General features: G+C 38.3%; 1 protein-coding gene across 1 annotated transcript; it reads left to right on the forward strand.

The window, feature by feature from the left end:
* Positions 1 to 560: 560 nt before the first annotated feature.
* On the forward strand, positions 561 to 1,502 carry LOC102500781 (olfactory receptor 9G4). The gene has a single exon (XM_006160840.1). It carries the CDS (start codon positions 564 to 566, stop codon positions 1,500 to 1,502), a length of 939 nt encoding a protein of 312 aa, XP_006160902.1. The 5' UTR covers positions 561 to 563.
* The last annotated feature ends 232 nt before the right edge of the window (positions 1,503 to 1,734 follow it).

Consider the following 1,734-nt stretch of genomic DNA (forward strand, 5'->3'; position numbering starts at 1 on the left):
AGTACTACTTATCTTGTAAATATTAAATGGGTTTGATACAGGACCTAAAATAGTAACTTGCACATGATCAATAATCTATTATTATTTTTCTTTCCATACTATAGTAGTGAGAATAGAACAGTATACTAGTATTCATATAACTATCAACACATTGTCCAACACATAAGAAGTTCTTGATAACTTGTGGAAGGATAATGAAATTTTGTGATTGTCCACTATGTACCAAAGATTGATTAGAGCATTTTCATGCTTATCTTCTCTACTCATTTGGTAACCTGTCAGGAAACTCTTAGCCATTTTGTGATGTTTTAACCTAGATCATAAGAAAAAAGGACCAATCTTATATTAAATGGCTAATAAGTGAAATTCTTAGGTTTAAAATCACTTCCATCTCTAAAGATAGTCTTTTCAAATCACAGACAAAAGTACTATAGTTTCAGATAGGAAAAAACATAAACACTTCTTAGTAATGGTGAATTTAATTGATACAATGTTTATTTCAGTAGAAAAGTCACTAAGTGATGTTTTTCTCATTATGTTACTCAGGCTTTCCTTCTGTGGTCATGGATGTGGGAAATCGCACCATCCTGACTGAATTCATCTTGTTGGGTTTCTCAGGAGATTCCCAGCAACAGCTCATCTTATTTGGAATATTTCTGACATTTTATTTGATAACTTTGTCAGGGAACATGACCCTGGTGATCTTAATCCGCATTGATTCCCGCTTACATACACCTATGTATGTTTTCATTGGCAGTTTGTCTTTTTTGGATTTCTGGTATACCTCAGTGTATACCCCCAAAATCCTGGCCATTTGCATCTCAGAAGATAAGCGAATTTCCTTGGCTGGATGTGGGGCCCAGTTCTTCTTTTCCTGTGTTGTAGCCTACACTGAGTGCTTTCTCCTGGCTGTCATGGCTTATGACCGACAAGTGGCAATTTGTAACCCACTGCTTTATTCAGGAATCATGTCCACTTCCCTCTGCACTAGACTCGTTGCTGGCTCCTACATCGGAGGATTTTTGAATGCCATAGCGCACACTGCCAACACATTCCGTCTGAGTTTCTGTGGAAACAATGTCCTGGACCACTTTTTCTGTGATGTACTACCACTGGTAAAAATGTCCTGTACAGACACCCAGGTCTATGAAAAGGTCCTCACAGGTTTGGTGGGCTTCGCAGTCCTTCCTAGCATTCTCGCCATTCTGATTTCCTATTTCAGCATCTTCCTTGCTATCCTGAGGATCCGTTCAGCCTCAGGAAGGCGCAAGGCATTCTCTACCTGTGCTTCCCACCTAGTCTCCGTTACGCTCTTCTATGGATCCCTGCTCTTCATATATTCAAGGCCCAGTTCCACCTACTCTCTGAAGAGGGACAAGGTGGCTGCCCTGTTCTATACCGTAGTCAACCCGTTGCTCAACCCACTCATCTATAGTCTGAGAAACAAAGATGTCAAAGAGGCCTTCAAAAAAGCAACACAGAACCTCTGGCCACAAAGATAAAGTGTATTTATTTTCTTTCTCTGTTGTTTTGCTTGTTTGTGTGCTTTTTGTTTGTTTGGGTTTTTTTTAGCAAGGCCTGACTTTAATTGTATTTTCTGAAGTACTGATTTATAGACATGTTTGTATGTACCTATCATTAAATTAAACTAGATAAATTGTATTTAATACAATGAAATATTAAGTGCAGAACTCTTCGGTTCTTAGTTTGTTGTGGTGCAAACTATTTAAAATT

This window comes from Tupaia chinensis, unplaced genomic scaffold, assembly GCF_000334495.1.
Source record: "Tupaia chinensis unplaced genomic scaffold, TupChi_1.0 Scaffold000709_1, whole genome shotgun sequence".
NCBI classification, from domain to species: Eukaryota; Metazoa; Chordata; class Mammalia; order Scandentia; family Tupaiidae; genus Tupaia; species Tupaia belangeri.

Excerpts from the sequence above, each read along its gene's own strand:
- LOC102500781 (XM_006160840.1), top strand. The coding sequence starts at position 564 with ATGGATGTGGGAAATCGCACCATCCTGACTGAATTCATCTTGTTGGGT.